Source organism: Catharus ustulatus, chromosome 1 (genome assembly GCF_009819885.2).
Source record: "Catharus ustulatus isolate bCatUst1 chromosome 1, bCatUst1.pri.v2, whole genome shotgun sequence".
Taxonomy (NCBI): domain Eukaryota; kingdom Metazoa; phylum Chordata; class Aves; order Passeriformes; family Turdidae; genus Catharus; species Catharus ustulatus.
In genome coordinates this window covers 119,009,579-119,036,025 of record NC_046221.1, presented here as the reverse complement: position 1 = coordinate 119,036,025, position 26,447 = coordinate 119,009,579, and the positions used below count along the sequence as shown (strand labels likewise).

The 26,447-nt window shown below is 37.7% G+C and overlaps 1 protein-coding gene across 7 annotated transcripts in view; it reads right to left on the bottom strand.

The window, feature by feature from the left end:
* Positions 1-26,447, bottom strand: part of SNTG1 (syntrophin gamma 1) — a 336,306-nt gene that overhangs the window by 94,603 nt on the left and 215,256 nt on the right. For all 7 annotated transcript variants that reach the window (XM_033057852.2, XM_033057895.2, XM_033057903.2 and 4 more), the window contains 4 exons: positions 19,645-19,747; positions 17,179-17,261; positions 12,561-12,691; positions 7,547-7,676 (listed from right to left, as the gene is read on the bottom strand). In XM_033057852.2, coding sequence (XP_032913743.1) covers positions 7,547-7,676; positions 12,561-12,691; positions 17,179-17,261; positions 19,645-19,747 — 447 coding nt within the window. The remainder of the gene's footprint in view (positions 1-7,546; positions 7,677-12,560; positions 12,692-17,178; positions 17,262-19,644; positions 19,748-26,447) is intronic.

Here is a 26,447-nt window from a genome sequence, read left to right as displayed (position 1 = left end):
ATGCATCAAATATAAAAAATGTATATTCATTTTAATATTGATCAAATATATGTGATTAATACCTTTTTTAGACATTTTTTCATATAGTAAAGGATTCCAGGCCTTATTTCAGAAAGAGATTGAGCAACAAAAAGTTGTTTCGTACAATTTTTATAGATTTAGGCAAAATCTGTATCAATTGATGTTACAAATGCAGTTAAAAAAATTGCTTTGATTCATTGTACTGCAGTTCCTGATTGGTATCATTAGGGAAATGCCTTTTTATAGTTCACAAAATTGTTTAAAGAAATGGTAAGCAACAGAGAAAAAGAGAAAAGCAGAAACCTTCATACAGTCATTATAACTGTTAAGAAAGGTAGTAATTCTCAAAGGAAATTAATAGTTTTTCAGCCCAGTAAGTCAGAGAGTACCATGCACTGGGAAATGAGAATGAAACAAGGTGCTTCATTCTCAATTCTTCATGCCTGACTTCATGACCTCAATGACAGCCTGAAACAACTTCTGGATGTAATCACCTCATTCTCTGAAACAAACAAACTGGTGAAAAAAACCCAACAAAACACCTTGCAATCATGTTGGTGCCCACATAGGTGATCAACACAGCCATAATTTCAGACATTTCAGACTTCCCCCACAGGTATCTGCCACTTAACTAGCCCAGATATCTTTAGTAGATGAAGAAATTGTCACAGAGTTTCTAATACATTTTGTTAGCAGAGAAATGGTAAATCTCAAGTATTTGGGGCTCATTTCCTCTGCAGCTTAGTGGTCATTTGTTGTTTTGCCTATCTGGGCTTATTTGCTCTAACCTCTTAAAGTTGTCCTGGAATGGCTGGAAAACCTCTCTTCTACCCCACACCTCTGCCTCTTCCTTTGACTCCATTCTGCAAGCAAATATAAGCTGTGCACTACTTGAATGCACTTGCTCTCTGGCACTTTATGAAACAAGACAACCAAATGGGGAAAGTGCTTTCAACACATTAGGCTACTAATATTGTATACCCTGAGGTGTTTTATAGCTTCTTGAGTGCATTTAAATTTCTTTTCATTCTTTTTATCTTTTAATTCTCTGGTTGTGGAAGAGAGGCAAAACCTCTGATATAGCTGCCTTTTAAAAATATATTTGAAAAGTAAGAGGAAATGGATGTCAAAACAAGATAACACTGCTAAAAATACAAATAATCATATTTCTATTTGTTGTGGGTTTTTTAAGATAGCAAAGAGAAGGAATACAAAAAGAAAGGTTATTATTGCCTAGCCTCCCACTTCCCAGTTGCTATTTTATCAACAGCAGTTTGTGATTCAACAGCACTTTTAACACATTCTCACTGAAAATAAACCAGTTGTGGAATATTGAACATTTTGCTGCACAACAACTAGGTTACAGTAGCTGGAAGTCTCCAGCTGCTGCTGAAAGGGCAGCTTGGCATTTTGGCACGAAAGGGCAACATAATGAGTCCTTTCTTCTTCCATGCGCTACCTTTCTGCAGACCCCCAAATGGCTTACCTGTATTCCCAGTTAGACTCCTATTTCCTTTATTCTTGTCATCGGTTTTTTGCCACTTAAAATCAATCAAGAAGTGTTGTTTGGTTTGGGGTTTTTTCCTCTAAATGACAGACTTCTTGTTACCTTTCACCAGGGTGAAATGTTGAGAGCAAGTGTGATATTCCTCCAAAGTGTCTTGTAACTAAACAGATCATAATTTTTATGATAATGTGTTAATTTAAGCCCTCAATAATAATAGAATGAGGGAAGAGAGTCTCAGAGCCTCATATAAAGCTGTAGAGAATAAAGAACAGATCGAATATTGATGTTTTGCTATAATTTAAATGCTAACACAAGGCTAAAATTTAATTTGACTCCATACAGAAGTGAATGAATCAAAGTGTAGGGATTCTTTACTCAGTGAAAGCATCACATATAAAACTCAAAAAATATTCTCTCTGCAAGAATGTTGCCTTTTTTTTTTTTTTTTTAGATTTACATTGAACAGGTACATTTAAAAAGAAGGGCTTTTGATTGTATTGTCTCTAGGGACATTGCTTCTCTTAAATTGTATTTTACAGTTCTATACAATACTAATACAGATGTTAATATTTTTATCAGGTATTACTGACCACTGCAAAAGTTGTATACTGGTATATAGCAAAACAAACAAAAAAAAAAATAGCATGAATTGATGTAACATTTTGGAGAAGCACAGAAAGACAATTTAATTTATTTTGAAAACCTATAATGGGTAGTTGAAGTCTATACTGTATATTCCAAAGCAATACTGCAAGACTTCACGTCTTTGTGATGAGTGCTGTCAGCATAATCAGAACATGTCATAACAAATACTCCAACTATGAAGACAAAAGTTTCTTATTACAAATTTCCCAGATAATTCTGGAATAAATATATTTTAAGAAATATTTTTCAAAGAAATATTATTTTCTTGCACTGTTTTCCTACTTGCCTCATTGTCCTTTAGACCCCAATATAACACAGAAATACAGATGAAACACCCTGGAGAAACAGCAATACAGTTTGGCAAGAATGAAATTTCTTTGCAGCTGAATCAGTACATTTAAGAGGGAGCAAAATTATCCACGATTCTTTCAACAAGGTACAAATAAAAAGTTATTTTAAAATAAGACACACCTCAAATTGCCAAAAACATAAATAAATATAAGACAAGGCCACATATAACGCTTAATAAAAGTGACATAGAAACAAATGTGGTTTTTATTGTGTAGCTGCTAATAGCCCATATTTTTAAAAAGTGAGGAAAAGTAGGAGTGATTTATGTTATGCAATCCTGATGCTGCACTGACTACAGTTATTCATGTAGATCTCCATGCCTTAGGAGAATAAACATATGGCGAAAAATGGAAGCAGTATGTTACAAATGTATCAAGTTCTGTTTTTTAAATTTTACAAGAGAGACCTCAATATCAGTACTGGAAGGACCATCTGTAGGATTTTCCTTTTACAAGGTAGGAATGCAGAACAAAACTCAAAGTGTCAGAACACTGTGACCACCTGAATGGCTAGTACTGCTGAACGCATATTTCCTTAATAATGTCCAGTTTATCTGAGTATTTGTATAATGGGAAACATGAATCGTGCAAAAAATATTCAATTAGTAATACTTCACAGACTTCCTGTAATTCTCTCTTGTTTTGGCCTTCATTTTATAATATTTTCAACTTCTAAATTACTGAGAGTGTTTGATTTTTGTTATTTTACCCAGAAAAATGCAACACAATGGGATAAAGTGAAGCTACTGTGAACTAAATCTTCTAAGATCTTGTGGACATTCTCAAGACAATCGTAAAACTTTTTGCCACCTCTTTCTTAGAAACTTTGCCTCAGCTGCCTGTCATTCCTGTCTGATGGAGTTCATGTTGTTTCTTTGCTGTCAAGTGCTGGCTTCAAGGTAAAAAGCATAAATGCATAACTGTTGCACTGCCTTTCACAGAAATTAGGGAAGAGGGAAGGGAAAAGAAATATTATTGACCTCACTATAGAGAAATTTGCCACAGAGAAAGCAATGGGCCAGTGAAAAATACTGAGTTGTGAGGATAAATCCCCAAAGATTTGATGAAGCTAGAAGCTGATGATACTACAAGTTCTTAACCTAAATGTATTTTTTTTATTATTCTTTTGTTTAAAAGACCCAAAATGTCTGACTCTCACTGTACTGAAGCCATTAAAAAAATTGCCTTTAAGTTTCCTGACAATTGCAGCACATGAATTAGGGATGTATTGGTAATTGGTGGTTCTTTATAGAGCACATGGTTTTGGATTATTTTCTTAGACTCTTTCACAGTGTAATTTGTTTAAAAGCTGCATGACCAGTTGGATACCATCATCATAAAATACTTTAACAAAAGAGATGCTAAAGACTATAAATCAGTATCAATTACCACTGAAATTAATACAATTTAAAAGTTCACGGAAAGGGAAATAGTTCATAGCCGAATTGAACAACTGAATTGAAAACTTCTACTTGGAGCATTTGCAAGAAAAGAAGCAGCAGCTTGTTCCCTTTTTAAATGACTTGGCCAGCCCTCCGCATTGACAGAAAAAAGATGAAGAACCTAAGAAGTTCACAGAGGAATTTGACTTCCCAAACTCAGGTTCAATTTGGCATATTTACATTTCAGCACATGAACTTCAGTATCAGGATTGCTTAGACAAAACTTCAGGTTTACAATAACCTTTCTGGGTTTTGAGATTTTTGATAAAACTGGTGAATTTTCAACACAAATGCAATTCAAGTGACTCAAGTTGGAAAGGAATCCACCTTCAGAAACGAATGATCCTTACAGATTCATCACCTCATCAATTACAGTGTGATATTAAGTCCCTTCCAACAGTGCACTTAAATAGCATGCATTTTGGTTGCATACCAGTATAAGCTCATTCATGTTGTGCAATTTTAATCTATTACATCTCATATGAGAGAGCACTTCTTGGGATCTAAAGAAATTAAAATTAGCAGTATCACTCTCAGGATCCTTAAAACACTGGAGGAAACTTGTGCTAACTGAAGATGAAGAAAAAGAGTGCATACCTGAGGTTTGTCTGTTAAAGAAAATCTGAAATGAAGTAAACTACATCAGTCAGCACAGAGATTGTTTTTTTAGTCTCTTCTTAATGGTCAGAATATAATTTTCTATATCTCTGCATTAAATTTTTAACTGTCTTTTTGTATAATAACATGAGTTCTAGCTCATAGTGTACAATGATTGCTAGTCCAGCCACTGCAGGAATAATGTGTTCACTTGCAGATACCATCTTCCAGACTCCACTCAGTTTAGCAACATTGCCTTTCAAAAATGGTGGTCATGTCAAGGCACTGGTTTTGCTTCTACTTCTGCATTTCTGTTACCTCCTTGGTAGACACTGGCTATACTGCTGATTGTGAAATTCAGATGCTTACATCAAATATGGACATGTTAGGTCACAAGAGAAGTCTTTTTGACAGCATACTTATAAAAAACTAATTGATTAAAGGTTCAACAAGGCATTTTGGAGCCCATATTCACAACTATTAGATACATGTGGGAACATAATACTTGCTATTCACATTTTTGGGGTTTGACCCATCAGATAATTTTTTTCAGCCAGTTTGCGTGCATGTTAAAGTAAAATAATTCAGATTTTCTGACTGAGACTAGTATGCTATTTCTTTTTGTCAAAAATATACAGGCATTTCTTTGAGAGATTTATTCAGAGAAACTCACTTTGGCCTCTCAAAGACACCAATGACAGGATATCAAGATATATATCTATCTCCTTAGGTATCAAGTATGAACTCACCACCCTAGGGTCCTTTACTAGTCAAAGGAAAGACAGACATGTCCTGAGGGAATTGGTTTCATTATAAAATGGATGCCAACAGTAAATAATAAGATTCACTCTAGATTTTCTTCTTTAACACATCTAAAGTTAGGCAGGAGAAATCCCACCAAAATCTACAGAGTTCAAATTTGATGCAAAGGTAAAGGAAATATTTTCATAAATAATCTAGCTATTTTAGTATTTTTTTTCTGTTTCCTTCTTTTTCAAAAGGTAGATAGACATGGGAAACATGTAAGTAAATATTTCTATGAACTGCGTGCTATTTAAATGAAACGAATTATTTTCTGTAACCTCTAGATAGGAATGAGAACTTAATTGAAACTAAAAATCAGTCAATTTATCCAAAGAATTAAATAAATTCGTTAACTCTGTTTCTTTGGCACAGGATGGCACAGTAAGGGAAGATGACTATGAGTAAGCACCTCTCTCAGATAGGAAAAATGCTAACATCAACAGTATGTGCATGTCAATAACCATCTGGTAAAGAAAGAAAATGCAGGGGCTTCTAATCACATCTAATAATTCTTCTGTGCAATAGTTTGGGTTTTTCCCCTCACCTCTGTGTTCCCAAGGTTTCTTACATTCGCTTGTCATGTATGCTGTCAAATAACTAATTCTTTCTGGCAACTGACAATTTAAAAAAAAAATATATTACAGTGAGGAGAGTGTCATTGTTTTCCATAAATTCATAAGAGCTGTGAACAAATAAGACAATTCTAAAAATAGACTCATGGATAATTATCATAAGCCCTAACTCTCATGGCTACTTTACAGTATGACTTTGGGATAAAGTAAGTAAAAAGATTGGCATAAAAGTGGCATAATTTAGGCTATTTACCTCTTATAAAATATTAGATTTTTTTTGGTATTTTATAGAAACTAGTGTAAAAGAATAAACTGTACCCAGAATAAAATCCATGTAATAACATTGCATTACCAAAATTCAAGTAATGCTAAGCAACCATAATTATAATCTCATCAGAGCTGAAGTATTTCAAAACACCTGTAAAAATTAGGTGTCTCTGTCTATTGTTACAAGCACATAAATCCACTGATTTAAGTAGCAAGAACCATTTGTAGACTGAAGTAAAGATGGCAAGAGAAAAAACCCAGAAGCCTCAATTGTCACGATGCCTAGTGAGACAAGAAAGCTTCTACATAGCAACAGCATTTTAATGACGAATAAATAGCCATAAAGTTCTCTGGTACTGCATGGAAGCTTGCAGATGGCAGATGAATTCATGTCTGTCATGTTTTTATAATACAATGACTTTTACATATTGCTGCCAGATGGAACACAGTTTTGCATCTTGATTATAAATCTCAAAAAAATACAACTTCCTTCAATGTGTTCCCTATATTTGAAACAAAAGCAAATTCAGAGACAGATTTGGGAAGCTAAAGCAGATTTAAGGAAGTATAAATTAAATCCTCAAGGGCTTCCTTGTTATAACTCAATTCAAAATAATTGATTTCTTCATGTGTTCTCTGTTTTTGAGGAAAACCAGTGAAGGTATCATGCAGGCATCTATACAGAGAGAACTACATGTTAATTTTTAAATGTAAATACACCCCAGGAAGGTCCAGAAGACCTCTCAATAAAAATCAGTATTTGGATAAACTTGTACATAACATTTATTCCTGCTTCAATAAAAAGTGATATCTATTCCTCAAGCTCAGATTGTAAGAGGGCAGTGCATGAAGCATAAATGCATTTAATCATTGCTGATAATGAACATCTGTATCTACACCACAGAAGCACCTTGCCTTTCTTATCATGATAAACAATATCTAGACAGGGCTAAAATCTAATTCAGGTCTGGTTATACCAGTTTCTGTAGAGATGTACTGTGAAGAAAGTACAGAATTTTTGTATTTTGTATGTGTTCCTGCATCACACCTGGCTTCCTCCTGTGTATCTGGTCTTTGCTTCTAATCCTAATTGGTATTGCTAAGTAGAGAATAACTCTGATAGTGATGAAGTGAACTATATGACTGTAGGGAAGAATATTTTCCCATTCAATGGTTTCTCACAGAGTCTGATTTGACGACAAACTTGAGTTGACTTCTCTCAGCCAGCCTCAAGCATTGTTTATACACAGATAATTCTGTGTGTGAACCCATTAGGCTTTTATGACAGTTATAATCAAATATGATCGGGAAACCTTCTGGCTTACTTGGATCTATACTTACATTGTGCTTTGTGAGGCTGGAAATGTTACTTGCTATTGCTTGTAGCCAGTCAATACAGTCTTCAGCAGAGAGACACTGAATTATTCCACTGCAAACCCCATCCACAGCAATTACTTGGAATGCGTTTTGCCTATAGACATATCATAACAGATCAGGTCAGAAGAAAATTTTATCTTTACTAGCATATCATCTTAACAATACTTGTGGAAATGCTTTTCTTTCAACTACAATGAAGGTCAGCCAGTGAACACTGACAAAATGCTGGTTTTCCTGTTTTATAAATACCTGACATATTAAAACAATCATGCTAAAAGGTCAACTCAGACAGCTTCCATAAGGCTACATCCCATAGACCAGCTCCACAGAACCTTGATCATCAGGCTGTACAACCTCAGAAGCTGAACAAGTGAAGAGCTGATGTGTATGTAAGACTTAGTACTTTAATACAGCCGGCTACAGAGAAGGAAAGTGCATTGAAAACCATAAGCAATAACTTGGGGAAATTCAGTGAATCAGTACATTTTTCTCAACACCTTTGTTTTATTTTTATAATACAGTGTCTAAACACAGTTGGATTACTGTCTGGAGGCCCCTTGTTGGCTGCTAAAACTTACAGAATTTTGTTTCTCTTCTCAACTACTGATTGAAAACTTAGAGAAGTCAAAATTGATCAGGTAGCATTAATGATTTTTTCCATTGCATTTCTGAATATAGGATCATTACCAAAATATCCTTCTCCCTCTGCCTCTAACCCCATCTCCAATCTGGGCACATATACAAAAATCTATCATGCATTATAGACTGATTTTCCACTTCCAGGCACTGAGCAATTATGGAACAAGAGAAAATTTCTCAGACGCTAAAGCAGTAATACACCTAATTTCTTTAGTAAATAGCCTAAAAGCTCTTGTAAGGTTCAAATAGCCTAAAAGCTCTTGACAGGTCTCTGTCTTCAAAACCAAAAAACCTCAATAATAATCTATATCCCAGAGTAGGAGATTACTGGACATACAGAGAATATCAAATTCCACTGCTGATATTCTGCTACAAACCCAACTGTTAAAATCAATTAATAGTTTAAGTGCATCATTCAGATTCTTTGAGAATGTCTCAAGCAACGTGCCTATTATCTTCAGTGTAAAACTGAGTGTCGCTAATGACAGTTTATGGCATCTGAGGACAGATGTCAATTTTGAAAAGTCATTTGTTTGGGGTCTTTTACATATTAAAATTTTATTGTATTTGTATAGAATGTAAGGCTAATATCTGTCTTCACTCCATCCATGTTGATAACAGACTGTTTCTTCAGACAGGAGAAGAATAAAAATGAACTAGAGCCATGCCTTTGCCTTGAGTGCTCTAGCATGAGAACCAGCTTTTTCAGGATAATGAAGCATATATTAACATGGCCTTGCAAGGTTCTGTGGTTTATTTAAATCCAACAGTTTAATTGTCTTTCCCAGGGGCAGTGATTTTTGTTTAAATGCACAAAAATACCAACCAATACCGACTTCTTTCAGAGACTCATTTCCACAATAATTCTGGTAAAGTTTTGAGGAAGATCTATTAAAAGAATCTTCAGGTAATCTTGCTAGCATTTATTTACTCTATCCTTTATTTTAGGTGGCTAGAAATATAAATATAATTTTTTTTCCAGAATACATTTCTAAATCCTTGCATGAAGACCTTAGCACGGTTGCAAAAATGTTGATTATGTCTTTTAAGGAAATAAACAAACCTCACCTAATTTCAGGAATTGCCTTGTTTCTACACAGTCTACCATAAATCAAAGCAGGGATCCAAGAGATGTACTAATGTGTAACATTAACACAAGTACAAAACCCCTAATATGTTCCAGATTCAATCCTCATGCACAAATTTCCCTTGCACTACAAACACAGTGAATCTGGTGCATTTGGGGCAACAGATTGTTCCTATTGTTCCTAGGAATTTGATCTGTGCAAGTACAAAATAATTCGTCCATAATATTATTACCCAAGTATCAATACCAAATTATCCAAATATAAATAGTCTGATACATGGTTACCTAATAAATTACTAGTGAATGCAACTTGGCAGCAGACAGCCTTAGATTATTGTAATTGTATTTTCTTGAATGAGTCTACCAGTCCAAGTCCATAATACCATGCAAACCTGAAAACATAATGTATTAAATAGGTGTTTTGTACTAAATGGAACAAATAGTTGATTAATCACTTTATAATACACACACACACAAAAAAAAAAAAAAAAGACAAAGATAATGGATAAACACTTATTCAACTATGCATTTCAGGTTCTGGGCCTTCTGGAACACAAAAGCTATATTTGAAATTAATAAGCTTTGCAAGATTAACCTGAATGTCTTCTAGAATTATGTATGAATACCCTCCAGAATTTATGCATCTCAACCATTCCTCTAGAAAAGCTAGAACATGACCATGAGGTTTACTATTGTACATGAGAACAATATATTTCCATATCAAACTGAAATATAAAAAATTATTAGGCTTTACATAGTGAAAACAGCCTCATAAATACTAACTACAAAAAAATGTAATGAATTAGCTTTCATTTCATGTTGCTGCCTTATATTATTTTTATATCCTTCCTTCTATGTTGATGTTTCTAGCAGTCTTATAAAAAGTATCTACCTTTCTCTCATAACAAATTCTGAGAGGGAGTAGCATTTAAAAATGTTTACAGTAATTTAAAATAGTCTTATAAATTGGCTTGCTAGCAACATAAAATGTTGGTTCTATGCTTTAAGAAAAACGCATGCATTTTTACGGTTTTTTTTAAGACTTACTTCTTCATGTTAGATAAAATAGAAAGACACAAGGAAAAAATTATCAGAATAGTTTTTTTCAAGGTTTGAGTTTGAGTTCAGGTATTTTGTTTCATATTAATATACTTTCATTTTCTAGAAATTCAAATCTCAGGAATATCATTACTACCTAAGACACTTCATTTGTTATGCACAAGTTGTATAATATGAAACTTAAGCTTGTTTTTTATAGATGTAGAAGACTGAATTTTAAAACCCAAGATCTATGAACAGCTGCTTATGTGCTAATTTTCCATGTGAGTAGTTCTATTCAATTCAATACCTTATCTGAAATATACAGTAGAATAGATCTCAGATTTGAATGTTATGGTTTTGGGTACTTTATGCTTCATTGTTAAATACGGAGCTGAAGGCTTTCACAGAATTTAGTAAAACACCTCCTGCTTCTCTGGTGACTTTATCCTGCTCCAGCTCAGCCAAGAAGCCTTCATAGTCTTTGGTTTACACCTTGCCTCCCTAGGCAAGCCATTGCTTGTCAACAGATGAAGGTTCATGCAGCCCAGTAAATATGATCCTGCAAATACCAATCAAGAGCTGCAGGCTGGCTTTAGCTCCACAATGATCTACAACAACTACTGCCTAACCTGCATTAATTTCAGCTCTGTGAATAGGAGAAATGGCTGGCAGACCCAGGCCTAATTTTAAGAAACAACAGCCCTAATAACCAGCTGAGGTAGTGGACAGCCACTTCCCCCAGTTTCTAGGGTTTTCATAAATCCACTCCTAGGGGATTGATTAGAAGAAATTGTGGAGTAACCTGCTCTGTACCTGTACACAGCTTTCCTACAGATAGTGTCTTTACCTACTAGACCTCCCAGAAGTATTTCAGTATGAGAGTTTCATTCTTAAATATACAGATGATAAATTAATCCATACAACACCTAGATGTTTAAAACTTTTAACAAGTACTATCTTATATACTTGCCTTGTTGGACTTTGTATCTACATTCATTTCTATTTCATGGCTTTATAAACAGTAATCATTACAGAATATTTTTATCTTCCCTCCTAATTTCTTCTGTTTTATTAGAATAATACTACATTAAATAAAATCAAGTTCTAGGCCTGTATTGGTTCTTTCTAAGATGAATTTTATTTTCCCCACAGCAGCCTTCATAATGTTATGCTTTGTATTGGTAGCTAGAAAGATATTGATTACACAACGTTTTGGCTACCACTAAGCAGTGTTGGCACAGCATCAGAGCTGTTGCTCCAACATTCCCTCCTCACCAACAGGCTGGAGAAACAAAATCTTGGGAGGGGAAATAGCCAGGACAGCTGACCCAAACTGATCAAAGGGATATTCTATACCATCTGCTCAGCAATGAAAGCTAGGAGAAAGGAAGGGAGGGAGTGCCTTAATTAATTATGACACTTGTCTTCCAGAGCAACTACTACATGTACCAAAGCCTTACTTCCCAGGAAGTGACTGAACATCACCTGCAGATGGGAAGTAGGGAACAAATATTTTGGTTTTTTTGCTTCCACGTGTGGCCTTTACTTTTGCTTTATTAAACTGCTTTGACCTTGTCTCACCAGATTACATCCATCCTATTTTCTTTCCCTCTGTCCTGTTGAGGAGGGGAGTGATAGAGAAGCTGAATTGACACTTGGCATCCAGCCGTGGTCAACCAATCACAATGACGCAATAAAGTTAAACCTGAGCTTTGGACAGCTATACCAGTGATTATAACACATTGGCAATGAAATTAAATGTCAACACATGCAAAGTAAAACATGGGAAAAAATAACCTTAGCTATATGGAAACAAACAAACAAAAAAATAAAGTCCCTTCTGTAGCTATAAACATAAAGCAAAGTACAAGAACTGGGAGATGCTTATCAGCAACTTAGAAAGATGTGTTTGAGGAAGGAGCATTCGCAGCTATGAAATATGATGATGTATGTTTCATCTCAAACTGCCAAAGGTGCTGAGCACTAGATGCAAGTAGAAAGATCACCTATCATCTCCCCACATATCTGGTCCCAGTTGGCATCAAAGAATATGAGGCAAGGTGGACCTAGAAAGACCTTTATGAAAGCTCTTCTATTTCATGTCTGTCAGCTGCCATGGAACTAATAACGCAATTTCTCCAACAAGGTAACTCCCTAGGGAATGCATCTGTCAATCAAGAGGTCAAGTTTCAACCTTCAGAACTTCTTTACCTGCACAAATCTGATCCTGGAAGGTACTGGGAAAATCGTGAATGAAGAAGTGGAATTAATCGAAGATCACACCACCTTTTCTCCCACCTAAGTCCTGGGGATGCTGGCCATGAAGAACATGATAATGTATCCTGAAAAACATGAAAATGTCCTTCTTAATTTTGAACTTCATTGTAAGTACTCAGCAGATTTTAAAAGAATGAGATAGACTTCAAAGACTTTCATTTGGCAGTGTTCTATTTTTCCCAAATCACTTGTCATTAGTTTTAGTGAGCACAGGAAAGATTCTGAATAGGATCTCTAAATTATTCACAATACAACCGTAATTCAGTTATTTCCTCTAGCTCTGTACACATTTACATGCACGTCTTCTCTAATTATATCACCTCAAAACCTGGTAATTGGGAATGGAATTTAATGTGATGAAAATTGTCAAAACGACATGCTTGTGATGAATATTTTAATTTTACCTACTTACAGAAGACATTGCTTATATGAAAATTGTCATGTTTATCATGTTTATGATCATATGTACACAGAAAGAGTATTTAAATATCTAGAGTCTAATTTGACCAGTGTTCTTAAAGAATATAGAGTTGCATGAGAAACGCTTATAAAAAGTTAAATTATCAGCATCTGAGGTTGGAGAAAGGAAGACTCAGGGGAGACCTAATGGCTCTCCAAAACCACCTGAAATGAGGTTGTAGCCAGGTGGGGATTGGCCTCTTCTCCTAGGTAACAAGTGAAATTATCAGTATCAGCAAAAATTGATCATCATAATTTCATCAATATGAAATTATCATATATCAGTAAAATTAAAGTTGCTGATTTACATTTTTTAAATCTCAAATTTCATATTGTTTCTTACTGATACCTTCTATAATATAAATATTATAAAAATTAAGTACACTTTCTATTTTTATAGAGTGTGCATTTTGTGTAAGATCTATGCAATTATAAAGCATTCGTAACTTGAACTATATTGTTACATATATGTTCATATATCTTTTATGTATATGAAACAAAATATTACAATAAATATCAAGTTAGCTGAGCAATAGGTTTTTATTGGTAGTTCACTTATTTAAAGCACTAAATCTCTGGTAAAAAATGCCATAGATTAAATAAAAATAAATAAATTATTGTCTAGGAAGACTATGCTAGGATGCTGTTTTGAACATCTTGAATTTTTAATGTTTTCTCTCTGCTTTGGAGAACCTTTATTCACCTGTGATTAAACTTGGGGAAAAGATGAAATGCAGTAAAAGTTCAGATACAAACTGTAGGCCTAGATATGACTACAACAAAAATGTTAGCCCTACTCTGTGAACTGTTGACAAAAAGAGCAAAAACAGTCTTGTCAACTCCAAGTTCCAAGTCAAAAGCCCCCTTCACGTGAATTAATTAGACTATAAATTAAGAAACAAGACTATGGCCGTAAGTCACAGAATCATGGAATGTCTGAGTTGGATGGGACCCACAAGGATCAAGTCCAACTCTTGGCACCATACAGGACATCCCCAACAATCTCACAATGCTCCTTAGAGTGTTTTTCAAACTCATCTTGCCCTCTGATAAGCTGATGCTGTAACCACTTCCCTGGGAGCCTGTTCCAGTGTTCAACCATCCTCTAAGCAAAGAAGCTTTTTCTAATATCCAACCTAAACCTTGCAGACACAACATTCCCTTGGGTCCTGTCACTGCTCACAACAGAGAAGAGATAAGTGTCTGCCTCTCTTCCCCTCACAAGGAAATTGGAGACTGCAATGAGCTGTTCCCTCAGTCTCCTCAAGGCTGAACAGACCAAGTGACCTCAGCCTCTCCTCATACAGTTTCTCCTCCAGACCCTTCACCATCTCCGCTGACCTCCTTAGGAGCTCTATAACAGCTTTGTATCTGTTTTATATTACGGTGTCAAACACTGCCCCCAGCACTGGAGGTGAGGCTGCCCCAGCTCAGAGCAGAGCAGGACAATCCCTCCCTTGCCTGGCTGTGATGCTGTGCCTGATGACCCCCAGGACAGGGTTTGCCCACCTGGCTGCCTGGGCACTGCTGACTCATGTTGAAATTGCCAATGACCAGGACCCCCAGGTCCCTTTCTGTGACACTGCTTACCAGCTTATTATTCCCCTGTCAGTCTCTACATGCAGAGTCTGCCCCTCCCTCTCGGTGCTGAATCAAGCTCTTGCACTTATTAAAACTCTTATGGTTGGTGGCTGCTTAGCCCTCAAATTTGTTGAGGTCTCTCTGTAAAGCCTCTCCACCTTTGAGGGAGTCAAGAGTTCCTCCAAATTTTTGTATCATCTGCAAACTAATTTACCATCCCTTTGAGTCCTGAATCCAATGAGCACTGGGACCAAGATATAGCCCTGCAGAACCCCACAAGTGACCAGTCACCAGCCTAAATTCACTCTGTTCACTATAACTGTTTGTGTCCAACCATGAGCCAGCTGCTCACTATCACGTTTATCCAGCTGTCCTAATTCCTTCTAGAAAATATTCTGAGAAAAAGGAAGAGCTGTGGCATAAGAGTTGTACATAACTTAGGAATTCATACAAAGGGCTCCTTTGGTTTTACAAAGAACTCTGTTCCCATGACAAGGGGACATCTAAGAACCACATGTCGGTCTTTACTAGGAAATTTAATTTAGGGTGAAGTTTAGACTCATGATACCAGATTATATTATTTAAATTGACACTTGGTTTCAGTAAATTATTATCAGTTCAAAAGAAAACTCCAGCTCATCCAGATCAGTTTTGACACTTGTGAAAAAAGAATTAATGTTTTTTTTTAATCATAAAGAAAAATTAGAATTGTAGTGGTTAGTTGAATAAAAAGCTTAGGAAAAGCTTAGGATCTGCAGGCATGCCCTTTTAACATACATACCAATATAAAGTCCTGAGACATGTCTGCTTTTGCTGTTGCTGCACAAGTTACATACATTTTATTGTTATTTGATATCAATTTTATTGGTGTTATCTAGTTATAAACTCCACTTCCTAAAATGTGTATAATTCTTAAGGTTTTACAGATTATAATTGTGTTTAACTATATGATATTGATATTCAGATCTATGGGCTGCTATTTAAAATCTTTAATAGAAAAATTTGAGTGTACAATAAAACAAGATGGAAATTATAAATCACTTCTCAGTATGGCTTACATTTTGGATTTTAAATATTTTTTTTAAAAAAACCCATGATCTATAATGGTGTATTTATTCTGTGCTTTTTCTATTTTCATCTATCACAAAGCCAAATACTCAGCAAAAAAACCTTTAGAACTATATAAAATAAAAGAATTTTTGCATTTACTGGGTAAGAAAAATTTTTAAAGTCCCTTGTTACACTTCAAAGGCATCTTTTACTAAAAGATGTAGCATTTTATCCCAGAGATGTTCTGCTCCATAATGTTATCCACTTCAGGTAAGATTTTAAGTACACATTAGCAGAAGTAAAATACTCTCACCTTAAAAATAGGAAAAACATGCACTTAATTATCTTGTCCCAAAAGTTTTAGATAATGCAAGCAATCTCAAAAAATTGTCTTCCTTTTTTATAAATAGATATATTTTAATTTTAAGATTTTTAATTCCTATGCAGAGAAAAAATGTAGAAGGTAAAACCTGCAAAATCCCTACTACCGAAGTAAACAGTAATCACATGTATCAAAGCACAATCTCAGCTGTAATAATTTGTAACAGTTTAATTCCCAGCTATAATTTCTGGGTACTCTTTTTTCCCCTCTACAGAACTGTCTTCAGAGTTAGCTGGAGATGTTATGTTAATGTCCTTTATTAGTATTTCCACTTAGCTATTATACAACAATTACAGTAATTTCACGACCATAAGGCACACTGGATTATAAAGCGCACTGGATTATAAGGCGCACCTCTGTGAGTTGGCAAATATCGCAACTTTGTAGATTGTATAAGGCGCACTGGACTATAAGGTGCACTTTTTTTTTGCAGCGAAGATCCGTGTCGCGCACAACAAAGTAACGAATTAGTAATGGAATCTCGCGATTGTGGAGTTTACTGGCAGGTGCTCAATTTGCAAACATTTTTCACAGACTGGTGTAGCCTTTAAATGCAGCCCCAAGCGTCCTCCCCGTGCGCGGGCCCCGGCACTCGCGCCCGCCCCCGGCTGGTGAGGCAGGGCTCAGGGCGTCCGCGGCTCGTGGCTGCCATGGTTCAGGGCGGCTTGGGGCAGCCACGGCTCATACCATGGGGTTACTGCGGTTCAGGGTGGCTCAGGGTCGCTGTGGCTCGGGGCGGTGTGGGGCTGCCTGTGGTTCAGGGTGGCGTGGAGCCACCCGCTCCCTCCCACCCCACGTGGGTCCTGCTGGTTGGGGGCTGCCATGACTGCCTGGTCCCACCCACCCCGCGCAGCTCCTGCTGCTGGGGGCTGCCCGGTCCTGCCCCGCCTTGTGGTTCGGCTCATGGCTCACACTTCCGGGTTGGCAAATTTCGCAACTTTGTACATTATATAAGGCGCACCGGACTATAAGGCGCGCTTCTGGGTTCAGACCAAAATTTTAGTCAAAAGGGTGCGCCTTATAGTCCTGAAATTACTGTATTCTTCTGTGTAATTCCATCAAGGAGATTCAAACTCTTACCGTGTTGTTGGGGTGGTAGTTGAGATGCAAACCACTGTCACACAGGGGAGAGGATGTGCCACTGCTTTGGTCACTGGGGGCACCTAATACAAATATAAATTCATAAGAAAGTTCTTTGTTAAACTATGATGACATAATTCAAATTTGTATATGTATGTATGCATTCTCCCCAAGACCAAATAACTTCTATCATGTATAACATTCATTTACTCTCTCCATTCAGCCAGTATCTGTCTTCTGGCTTGAGTGGAATGCCTTTTTAAGTTAAATGGAGGCTCAAGAACACATTTCTCGGTACATTGATTAAAAAAAAGTTAATGCCTGCTTGGTAAGAAAAAAAACCCCACAACATTTATTTGAAATTTGACAATAAAAGGGAAGTGTGTACCTTCTCTGTTGGTTTTTACTTGGAGGAACTTGTCAGATAACCCTTCTGTTACTATCAGTGGAGCTTACAGTTTTGAATGTTTTCTTGCAATAGTTTAGGAAATTACAGTGCTATTCCTCAAAACTGATGTGATAGGATCCACGCAAATGCACATTCCTGTGCATCACTCAGGTTATTCTGTGGCACCACAGCCTTTCATAAAAGGAACAAAGGTACTGGGACATATTTTTATTTAAGAATACAGTGTTCCGAATTTTTTCTTGTTTCATTTAAATTTAACACATAGGCAAAAGAAAAAGACAATATTCCATCAAATGTTTGCATAAAATTCTATTTAATGATTTAGATTATTTAATTCCTGGCAACTTAACATCAAGGGCTAGAAGTATTGAAATCAAATATTTATTGTATTGTTGCTTAAAACTTGAGTAATTTAGTTCACTCTCTTAGGGAGCAAGCAGAGGAAAGCAGAGGTGGCAAAAGGTACAGGCTGATATATAAATATGCTTAGATTGTCTGAAATTGTCTATAATTATGCATCCACACCTAAAATTTAATAGAATTAAAGGAAGACAGCTGTCTCCATACAACTCTCATGGGGCTAGTTCACTAAAACTCAGTTTGTACTAACACAAAATACTTATCATTCCAGAGTAATTTATTCTTATATAGACAGACATCTCCACCAAAGCCTCTGAATTTTAAACAGCAAAGTTAAGTCCTCTAAGTATACACAATCTCATTTTCACATTTACAAGACAAAACTCCCTGGGACTAAAATACTAGCTGATGCTGCCCAAAAAGGTGATTTTTAAATACAGTGATTTCACGATTACAAGCCGCACGGATTATAAGCCGCATTTCCAGGGTGTCGGCAATGTTTAGGTCTTTGTCCATACATAAGCCACAACGGACTATTAGCCACACTTTTGCTCGTAGCGAGGATCCGTGTGCAACTTTCACAAATTTGCCAATTAATAACAGGATCGCGGCATAGCGGGGTTTACTGGCTCGGGGCGGGGCCAGGCAGGTTCGGCCTGCTCATGGTTGCCGATTGGGCCGGGTGGCCCAGCTCGGCGCTACGGCTTGGCAGGGCCACTCGGGGCCGGCCAAGCAGTGCTGCCGCTGCCGCCGCCAGGCTCGCTCGTCCCCCCCTCCCGTCTGCACTGCCGCCGCCACGTTTGCTCGCCCTGGCCAGCACTGCAGGCCCCTGCGCTGCCAGGCTCCCCCGCACTGCTAGCCCCGGTTCTGCTGGGCTCCCCTACGCTACTAGCCCCGGTTCTGCTGGGCTCTCCTGCGCTGCTAGCCCCGGTTCTGCTGGGTTTCCCCACGCCATTGGGCTTCCCGCTTCTGCCGTGCTCCCCTGTGCTGCCAGGCTTCCCCGCACTGCTAGCCACGGTTCTGCTGGGCTCCTCTGCGCTGCTAGCCCCAGTTCTGCTGGGCTCCCCCATGCTGCTAGCCACAGTTCTGCTGGGCTCCCCCATGTTGCTAGCCACGGTTCTGCTGGGCTTCTCCGTGCTGCCGGGCTCCCCCACGCTGCTGGCTCGGGCTCTGCCGCCTGCCCCCCGCACCGCTGGCCCCGCCTCTGCCAGGCTTTCCCACCTCTCCTGGGGCTGGCTGTGCTTCAACTTGGCTTGGGGCTGCCGCAGGCTCTCACTTCCGTGTTGGCAACTTTTAGAATATTGTTCATATATTGGCCACTCTGGAGTACAGGCCGCACTTCCGGGTACAGACCAAAACTGTAGTCAAAATGGTGCGGCTTGTAATCGTGAAATTACTGTACTCTGCACTAGGATATGAGCTATTGCAAACTAATGTGATTCTACAGTTTTACCTACAACTTTACTGATTCATACCAGCCAAATGCCTGGTTATCTGTTTTTCAACCATAGATAGCAATTTTTCTCTTGAGGTCAATGTTAACGTAAGCCCTGGCAATAAGAGCAGCTAATATTCAGACAGTAATGCTGCTTGTAAAAGCAGCTGTCAATCACCCTCAATGCACAGTAGTTTCAGAAGCTGCAAGTGTTCATGGGTACTGAATTGAGGGTTCTTTTGGCCAAGTAATAAAGGCTTACATGCACAGTCTTCATTCAGTGGCAGTTTGAGAAAAGCAGGTGCTCTTTTCAGAAACGACACAGTTAGGGTCACTTCTTCCCCTGCGTTGCGAAGGACCTGTACCTGGAAAAGAAATATAGGCAGACACCTTGAAATGAATTCATGACCAAAATGCATTAGTAAATGTAAGCAACACCACACATCTTTCCATACCAGAATGGTAGTTTATTGCAATTATATTTGTTTGAGCAGAAAGAAAGATGTAAAGCTTGCTATGTGCTTGTCTATTGTGTTTCTAGGTAACAGCTTCCTATATTAGTACTGGCTTTGACCTGTGCTGTTGCAGAATTTCTTCCTTGAAACTATTCAGCCATGTAACTCCTTTCAGGTCTGGAATCCTCTCCCCTAGCACACTTTTTTTTTTTTTCAAATACTTTTTTTTTTCTCTACACATTAAAATTTTCTCCTGCCTTATAAATCCTCAACCAAAACAACAGCAGCAGTTTCCACAGCTGTGCCATAATCCTATGAGCAAGTCCTTCCAACACTCAGAGTTAAATTTAGCTGAAGCGCTTCAGCATGGATGAGAGACCTAATCTTCATCACAGACACAGAGCAAAAGAACCTATCTTAAGCCTTAAATCTTAGATAAGCACAAGCTTAGGTTTTGCCAAAGGGCAGCTTGCATTTTGGACACAGAATGTGCAAAGCACCTATCCAGCTGTGAATAATTTCTGCTTTCCTGTAATCTCCCATAGTTACCCCTTTGGCTTTTGTTCATCCTTTAGCTTTTGTGGGGTACAGCTGTAAACACCTCAAGTACACAGCAGAGTGAGGGACTCCAGTCACTTTCCAAAAGTAGCAGTAAGGAGGCACAAAATCAACTAAGCAAAATGCTATATTAAGTAGCTGAGGAGGAATGTTTGAATTGGCTTATGATAGCCAAGAATCAGATCTGTTCCAGACAACAACCATTTCCTGTTCTAGCTCTGTAAACTCAAAACTCTTCAAGGGCTGATTTAATTTGGGCTTACAGTGACAGAAGATTGCACTGTGCCTCTCTTTGAGTGACTGTGTTCATACTGTGAAGAGGGCCAGCTCACAGGCAGCCACGTTCAGAGAGTTGCTACACAGTGAGACATTAGGCAAACATTTTAAACTAGCACAAATCTGCTCCCTTTCTCCTGTGTAGCTGGATAACACACAGGTAACCCTTCTGTCATGCTGTTGCTTGTGAGAAAGCCATGTAAAAAATTTATGAAGCATTGCTAGTATTTAATTATGCCTGTCAATAACCTACTCAACAGATTTCTTTACATGCATAGCTATACATTGGGATGCTCTCACAAGGAATGACTGCATCATTATGCTGTTAACTTAAAGCAATTCCTCAGGAAAGAATGTCAACTTTGCCTTGAAACACAATACTTCTGACTCCATGCTGGTTACCACAGAGGATTAAAATTATGAGACAGAATATTTGATTCAGTAAATGAAATTTTGGGGTCTTTACTGTTTAAAATAGCAGAGTGGCTGCCAATGCACATTTTGCTGTTTAGTATGCATTTATCTGCATGTGTGCAAATAAACACAGAAACATCAAAACAGACTTAATAAACAACAAACATCTTCCAAAAACAACATCTGTAACAAGAATCATAGAATCATCTAGGTTGAAACATGAGTCTCTTTGATGAGCAGTTCTCAGTTCTGATGCATTTTCTATCTCAAAATTTGTAAGCAGCAATTATTTCATAGAAAGATGAACTGTAATGTGCAGAAAAATAGACCAAGACTCTGAAGTCCTGAATTCAACCAGAGAAACCATCCTATATCTCCAGCCTCCACAGAAAATTCATTCTTTTTCTCTCTTACATAGCAGTCACACAGTTCAGAGTAGCCAGACCCAAAAAAGAAACTTACAGGTGTGTACTTTGTATTGTTTTGACAGATGTACATAGACAAAGAGCAGGAAAATACAGCTACTCGCTGCTGTTAAATGGAAGTATTTCTTTTTACTCAGGAACAGAGAATAAATAAGTGAAGAAGTTACAGCATTACTAACTTGAATTTATAAAGTCATCTTTTAAGATAAGAGGGTATTATCTGTGAAAGAAGTTGAGACAGTAAGTGCCCTAAATCATTCTTCCAAGAGTCTACATGATTTCACTTGACAATATATCGCTTTGTAAAGCCCGTAAGAGGCCATAAGTAGCCTACTGTGACCTTTTTCTATAACCTCTCTCTCCCTCAAACCTCTTTATCTCATAGGATGAAAACTTTAAGCTGGAACACATTTCAGTTGAAATCAGCAATACTTATATCATTGAATTGTATTTTGGAGTGTATGAAGCATACAATCCAGAAAGTGACTGGATTTTGACATGCAGAATACAGACTAAGGAGAGATAAAAGGTTGAAAGAGAAAACTGCTCGGTAATGATTACAACAAAGAGTAGATGAGTTATCGACCCCATTTTGCTTACTTTCTAGTCATTAACAAAGCCATTCTGGGAAATAAGGTTCAGCGAAGAAAATGAGAATTTTAATTACTTTATTGTCTTTTTCTAGCTTTCAGTTGAAAGCTTTACTGTTATTTTACATTCTTTGTCTTTACTTTACATAAGAAATGAACAATCAAATTACTAAAGATAATTCTAGCCACAAATAATAGTCCGTATCAGTTCTGAATTTAAATTAGGGCCACATTCTCACTGCATGTGGTTAAGAAAACTCAATATTACTGAAACATTGCTATAAAAGTAAAGAGATTTTCAGTTCATTACTGCTAAATTTACATAAAATAAAAATATTTAAAACATTTTGCTATCCTGGTTGATGGCAAGTGGTATATGAGTCAGCAGTGCCCTGGCATCCAGGAGGGCCAATTGTGTCTCCTGGGCACAGTATTTGCAGCTGGGCAAGAGAGAGATTGTCCTGCTCTGCTCTGGAGTAGCCTCACCTCGAGTTCTGGGGCAGTGTACGGCACCACAATATAAAAAATACATCAAGCTATTAGAGAGTGTCCAAATGAGAGCCATGAGGATGGTGAAGGGCCTGGAAATGAAACTTTTTGAGGTCACTTGTTCTGTTCAGCCTGGAAGTGAGCAGAATGAGGGGAGACCTCACTGAGGTCTTCAACACCCTCAGGACAGGAAGAGGAGGGGCAGGTACTAATCTCTTTATTACCAGGACCAGTGACAGGACTGAAAGAAACAGCATGAAACTGAGTTTAGTTTGGGTTTCAAGAAAAGGTTTTACACCCAGACAGTGGTTAAACACTGGAACAGATTCTCCAAGGAAGTGGTCAAAGCACAAAGCCTGACAGAGTTCAAGAAGTGTTTGGACAACGCCCTTGAGGCACATGATGTGATTCTTGGGGTGCCTTGCACAGGAGTTGGATTTGATGGGTTCCTTCCAACTCAGCATATTCTATGATTCTATGATTTTACCTAGTATGTGAAAACATGCAAGTGAACCCAACTTATACAAAGTGAACAAGAAACTTACAGTAATTTCACGATTATAAGCCACACCTGATTATAAGCCGCACTTCCGGGTGTCGGCAACGTTTTGTTCTTTGTCCATATATAAACCGCACTGTATTGTTAGCCGCACTTTTTTTCACAGCAAGGATCCGCGTGCAACTTTCACAAAGTTGGCAATTAGTAACAGAATTGTGGGATTGCGGGGCTTACTGGTTCGGCTCGGGGCCGGGCGGACTCAGCTTGGCACTGCGTCGCCGGGACCAGCCGGTCCGCCGCTCAGCGTGTGGCTGCTACGGGCTCGCACTTCCGGGTTGGCAAATTTCTGAACTTCGTTCATATATTGGCCACTCTGGAGTATAAGCCGCACTTCCGGGTTCAGACTAAAATTTTAGTCAAAATGGTGCAGCTTATAATTGTGAAATTACTGTACTTGTGAGGGAATACTAATTTTGATTAAATATAAAACATGCTTTCAAAAATTTCAAAACAACAATTAAGCAACTTCCTAAGATTATTTTTATCATATATGAAGAGTTTGGCGAGGGTAAGAAAAATTCCCTAAAATTGCTAAATCCAGGGAATATTTGTATGACAAAAACTCAGTAGTAGACCTAACATTTCCAATTTCTAACTAGGTTATATATTCTCATTGCATGACATGGAGAAACTCCCTTCAGAAGAGATTTGGCAATTTCTAAAGCAATGCATTCTAAATTGCAGAAAATGCATGACCAGAAACCATTAAAAAGATTTGCTTATTGTTTGTATCATTGAAAGGTAATGATCTGTTTGATTTCCAGAGGCTATATTAGACTATTCAAGACGCTTTTTTTTTTTTTTGTTAATATTTTTGAGATATTCTATGAAGCCTTAGATTTTAGGCATATGCATTGACCTATGTCAAGTTTTAATTTTTTCTAATGAAAAATGAATAATAGCAACACTTAATATGTTGATATAGAAATTGTACGGATTAAATAATTAAAAGCTATTTAGTACTGTTGTTGCTACTTTATTTAGCTTTATTTTAAAATTTCACCTAGTGAGTAATACAAGCTATTTATTTGTTGATGCACAGCATCTAACAAAGTCCTCCCTGTAAAAGAAAGAAGCCATGGCATGGAAAAATCTTAACATCTCCACATCAACATAATTGCTATACATTTTAAATTCCTGCTGCTGTTTTAAAAATCACACACACACATATATATATGTATATGATTCAGAGATTCATAATGAGTTCATGTGGAAAGAACTACACAGACAGAAATAATAAATATTGTCAATAAACTTTCTTATGCAAAGTATAATCTTACTACCAGTGGGACCAAGAATTAACTTACTCCTACCACAAATAGCACTATATAAAGTTAGGATGTTCATGAATGAAGTGAGATAGGCAAAACACCCAGTTGTGCATGTCTGAGCCAGTAGCTATGTGAAATAATGACATTAAGAGAGTCAGTTTCTGGAGTATCAGTGACTATATTTCTATGCAATTACTGTAATGACTGTAAGGGGGCTATTTGAAAAAGTAAATTTTATGGTGATGTGTGATATTGCTGAAGAAAATATCTACATAGTAATGACACTAATCTGAATTTTTAATAATGTCTACAATGATATTGCCTTTTAATTTTATAAACCCTTTTAAATTCCCAGTTCAAGAAAACATTTGAGTATATGCTAGTCTCTCTCAATATATTCAGGAAAGCAATGAAGCATGAAGTCCCTCTGACTTCAGTACTATTCTTTCCTGAATAAGAATGTAAATCCCCTCTCAAATTATCAGTGAAATTTACTCATCAATGAAGTAGTAAGGGTTTAAAAGAGAATACTTATTTAGATCCCAAGATCTATGTTCTATTGAATTGGATCAAATTTCACTCTTCAGTTTTTAAAGAAAAATTCAATTTCTTGGTAAATACCTTGAACTGTAAACATTGGGAAAATAGAAAAAAAGAGAAAAGATAGAAGACAACTTTCTAGCACCTCTACAGTTACACAAGGCACAAATATCAAGTCCATCAGCAGATAACACAATACACATTTTAACACAATCACACAGAGGTCAAAATCTTCAAGGCTTCATGCACACAACTGTCTTGAATTTGCATTTATTTCAAAAATCAACTGCTTTATTAAGTAACATCCAAACAGTTAATACAGAATTCTTAGGAACACATCAGTGAATAGTGAGTTTTTAATTCCTGTGATCTAATATTTATCACAGTATTTGCCAACAATTGTAATTAATCAAGAAATATAATATCAAGAGATATCAAAGCTTTGCTCCTTCAGAAAATTTCTCTTTCCACCATACTGAGTAAACTAGAACACTCTTTTATGACAGAAGTTCCTACTCAGGCTCTACAACTAAAAGTATACTTCAGACTATAGTTTGACACTATCACAATTGCGCATTTCGATTTTTTTCTGTCTCAAAAACCCATGCTGAATATTTAGACACAAACCCAAATGGCTGCACACTAAAAGAGTGGGCTATCTCAAACAAGGGGACAGGAACTGCAGGGCAGAATGATGCACTTCCCAAGAACACAGGCAGACATGCCCTTCTATTCTGAGCTCTCTTCTGCATGTATCCTGCTACTGTTTTGAAAAAGTGCAGGAGGATGCAGTAACATAGAACTTACAGCAAAGACATCCTCCAGGGCCCACCACTAAGGAATTATTCTGAAAAGTGCAAATAGAGGTTTATGTACCTGCAAGATGACACAGCAGTGGAATTGAAGCAGTGCTTGCTTAGTGAATGCTCCAGCTACTACCAAGGCACTACACAAAAGATCATTTCAGCGTAACATACACAGAGATTCAGGGTTTGCTTTTTCATAAGTCCCATCAGACTGGCCATTTAGAAGGAAAATTACAGTAATTTCACGAATACAAGCCACACCATTTTGACCAAAATTTTGGTGGAAACCCGGAAGTGCGACTAGTACTCTGGGGCAGCTAATATATTAACAATATTCTAAAAGTTGCCAACCCGGAAGTCAGAGCCCGTGGCAGCCCCAAGCCAAGCTGGAGCCCGGTCAGCCCCAGCAGAGGTGGGAAAGCCTGGCAGAGGCAGGGCCAGCGGTGTGGGGGACAGATGGCAGAGCCCGGGCCAGCAGTGCAAGGCGGGGGGGCCAGCAGAGCCCGAGTCAGCAGCACGGGGAAGCCCAGCAGAACCGTGGCTAGCAGTGCAGGGGAGCCCAACAGAACCGGGGTTAGCTGCGTACAGGAGCCCAAAAGAACCGGAGCCACCAGTGTGAGGGAACCCGGCGGTGCGGGGGCCAGCAGTGCCGGCCAGGGCGAGCAAACACGGCGGCGGCGGT